This window comes from Lactuca saligna, chromosome 5, assembly GCF_052625555.1.
Source record: "Lactuca saligna cultivar CGN05327 chromosome 5, ASM5262555v1, whole genome shotgun sequence".
NCBI lineage: Eukaryota > Viridiplantae > Streptophyta > Magnoliopsida > Asterales > Asteraceae > Lactuca > Lactuca saligna.
The window spans coordinates 64470832-64474885 of record NC_136421.1 but is presented as its reverse complement, the minus strand read 5'-3'; the positions used below and the strand labels follow the sequence as shown (position 1 = coordinate 64474885).

At 41.4% G+C, this 4054-nt stretch overlaps 1 protein-coding gene across 1 annotated transcript; it reads left to right on the top strand.

Annotated features, from left to right (window-relative positions):
- The first annotated feature begins 1139 nt into the window (after positions 1 to 1139).
- Positions 1140 to 1814, top strand: LOC145045369 (uncharacterized). The gene has a single exon (XM_078993709.1). The coding sequence runs from the start codon at positions 1140 to 1142 to the stop codon at positions 1812 to 1814; it is 675 nt and encodes a 224-aa protein (XP_078849835.1).
- Positions 1815 to 4054: the final 2240 nt, after the last annotated feature.

The window sequence follows — 4054 nt, the reverse complement described above, 5'->3', positions numbered from 1 at the left end:
TTATCAAAGACTTAACGTCAATTCCACCTTTGGCAGTAAAATGACCACCCAAAGATACAACATATGCAAGAACAACACAACGGAACCACCCCCGCCACCGCCGCCGCCTCCACTACAAATGTATTCAGCTATGTTCCAGGTGGCAATTACAGTCGCGATCACTGCTACTCTAGCAAATAGCAACAGTAATATCGTGAACAGGAGTGGAAATGGAAATGGAACAGAAAGTTCGAACTGGGCCGATAACCAAGGGCCCCAGCGCGCTTGCACTTACAAAGACTATACATATGGCAAGCCCAAGCCATTCAATGGAAGCGGAAGTGTGATTGCTTTGATGCGGTGGTTAGAAAAGATGGAGTCAGTCTTTGAGATCTGTGGCTACCCGGAGAAAAGAAAAGTTAAATTCGCAAATTGTACTTTTTTTGATAGGGCCCTTTCATGGTGGAACGTCATTTTCAAGGCTTTAACACTCCTAGTGGAAAATCCAATGACTTGGGAGGATCTCAAAATTATGATGCTTGAAGAGTATTGCCCAATGGGTGACGTACAAAAACGCGAACAAGAGTTATGGAATCTGAATATGAAGGGCTATGACATTGAAGCTTACACTGCCAGATTCAGCGACCTGGCAATCCTGTGTCCGGAAATGATCACTCCCGAAAGCAAGAAAGTTGAATGATACATCTGGGTGATTATCACCTCAGATTCAAAGGAATGTACTTGCTGCGAATCTGACAACATTCGATATCACCGAGCACGTTGCTCAAAGGCTCATTGATTATGGGGTACAAAAGGGTATAATGAATCCCGTTACTGAATAGAAAAATGGGAATGGTAATAATAGAAACTCTGGAAACAAGAGGAAAGGAATAAAAACATTGGAGTCTGTAAAAAAGCAACAAATCGTAGCGGTTCATGCCGCTACTACTCTTGCCATACTAGTACCTACCAAGCCATATACTGGTAATCTCCCAAACTGTGATAAATTCATCTTTCACCACATTGGTGCATATCGGGAGATGCAGAATACAAACTGCAATAGGAAGGGGCACACGTCTCGATACTGTAGAACGCCAGCCCAACAGACCAACCAACCTACCAATGTCGTGGTGAGTCAAGCATGTTAGGGGTGTGTAGAAATGGGTCACTACAAAAGAAATTATCCAAAGGCAAACAACAGGAACACAGGCGGAATGGCAAGAGTCCTAGCAATAGGATATGAGGAGGCAATGAAGGATCCCACAGTGGTCACTGGTACATTCCTCCTCAATGACATTTACTCATGCATTTTGTTTGATAGTAGGGTAGAGAGAAGCTTTCTGAGTCATACGTTTAAATACCTACTCAACCAAAATCCTCAAACATTAAACGAAACATTTACTGTGGAAATGGCTAATGGCAAAACAGAAACAACAAACAATGTACTCATAGGGTGCACGCTAACTTTGAATAACCTCTCCTTTCAAATCGACTTAATGTCGGTTACCATAAGGAGTTTTGATGTGATCATCATCATGGACTGGTTAATCCGCCACCGTGTCGATATTATGTGCTACGAGAAGGTCATTCACCTTTACCTACCGAACAATGAAACCCTGGTTATATATGGCGACAAACCTGATACAAACCTTTACCTCTTCTCGTGCATTAAAGCACAAAAGTGTTTACACAAGAAGAACCATGCCTTCTTAGCTTATGTGGTCGATAAAAAGAAGGAAGAAAAGAGCATTAAAGACATCCCGCACGTATGCGATTTTCCCGATGTGTTTCCCGAAGACCTCCGGAGCCATACAAGTCACAAAGTCGCCATATAAATTAGCTCATGTTGAAATGCAAGAACTCTACAGTCAGTTGAGCGAATTACTGGATAAGGGATTTATAAGGCCAAGCTTCTAACCCTGGGGAGCTCTGGTACTATTCGTCAAGAAGAAGGATGGGTCGTTTCGCATGTATATCGATTACCGATAATTAAACAAGCTTACCATCAAACACCGATACCCTTTTCCCCAGATCGACGATCTATTCGACCAGCTACAAGGAGAAAGTTACTTTTCAAATATAGATTTAAGATCTAGGTACCACCAACTACGGTTCCAAGAAGAAGATATCCCCAAGACCACCTTCCGAACTCGCTACGGTCTTTATAAATTCGTAGTAATGCTCTTTGGTCTAACAAATATGCCTGCGACATTTATGGACCTAATGAATCGGGTCTGCCGAACCAATCTTGAAAACTTCATGATAGTATTTATTGATTATATACTAGTCTATTCACGAAGTAAGGAAGAACACAGTAAACATCTGCAACAGGTTTTGGAAACACTAAGGGTAGAGAAACTATATGCGAAATTCTCCGAATGTGAGTTCTGGATCCACGGGGTGGATTTTCTGGGTCCTGTGGTCGGTGAGTTGGGAATACGTGTGGAGCCCTCCAAAGTCAAAGAAATCGAAGGATGGGCAACCCGAAGAACCCCAAAATAGATCAGGAAATTCTTACACCTCACTGGTTACTATAGGAGGTTCATACAGAATTTCTCCAAAATAGTTAAACCACTCACTGCCCTAACACAGAAAGTTGTAAGTTTCATTTGGGAGAAGTAGAAAGAGGCTACCTTCCAAACCTTGAAAAAAGCTCTATGCAATGCCCCGATCCCATCTCTCCCAGAAGGGACATAAGACTTTGTGGTCTATTGTGATGCATCCAATCAAGGATTAGGTGGTGTACTCATGCAATGATTTAAACTTATAGCTTACGTGTCAAGACAACTAAAGAACCACAAGGTGAACTACACCACCCATGATATGGAGCTGGGAGTAGTCGTGTTTGCTCTAAAAATATGGAAGCACTACCTCTACGTTACGAAGTGCACCATTTTCACGTATCACAAAAGCCTCCATCACAATCTAAGTCTAAAGGAACTCAATATGAGGAAGCGATGATGGGTTATGTTGTTGAATGATTATGAGTGCAAGATACAGTACGATCTAGGCAAAGCCAATGTGTTGGAAGATACCCTAAGAAGAAACAATATTGGGGTCACTGTGTAAGAACGCTAACAATTACCATCCATTACCACGTGTCTTCATAAATCAAAAGGCTCATCTGGAAGCCATGAAACTGGAAAATATCATGAATAAAGCCATATGTGGGATGGACAAGAACCATTCAATCAAAGATGATGGAGCTTACTACCTCATGGAACAGATCTAGACCCTTAAGTTCGGTGGGTTCAGAGACGTGGCCATTAATGAGGCCCACAAAATAAAGTACTCCGTCCATTCGGGTTCAGAAAAAATGTACTTCGATCTCAAACAACACTTTTGGTGGCTGAATATGAAAGCCGAAATTGCTACCTACATCAGCAAGTGTCTGACTTGCGCTAAAGTAAAGGTAGGCTATCAGAAGCCCTCGGGAATGAACAACTATGGATTTCGTAACCAAGTTGCCCAAGATAGTAGGCAGACTTGACACTATTTGGGTAATCGTTGACCGGTTGACCAAATCTGCCCACTTCCTACCAATAAAAGAAACTGATAAAATGGAGAAGTTAACTAGGACCTATATAAAAGAGATCGTGAGATTACAAGGCGTGCCAATATCTAACATCTCTGATAGGGATAGTAGATTTACCTCTCAGTTTTGGTAGTCACTTTAGAGGCCAATGGGAACTCAACTCGATATTGGTACTGTTTACCATCCCGAAATAGGTGGATAGAGTGAGAGGACCATCCAAACATTAGAGGATATGATAAGAGCATGTGTGATCAACTTCAACAAGGTATGGTGTCACACCCTAAAAACCAAGGCGGAAACATTTCCGGGGCGAACTCAACGTTGAATATCATAACCAATGCACATAGTAAGCAAACTAAACAACCATTACATTACATATGAAAATTTACATTTGTTCAAAAGGTAAAGTTGTACAAGTGTTATGTATATATATATATATATATATATATATATATATATATATGATCAAAAGTTTCGACGTGTCTTCTACGTACTCCGTCTTCGCCAAAAGGATCATTGGGTACATGTCTAATGCGGACC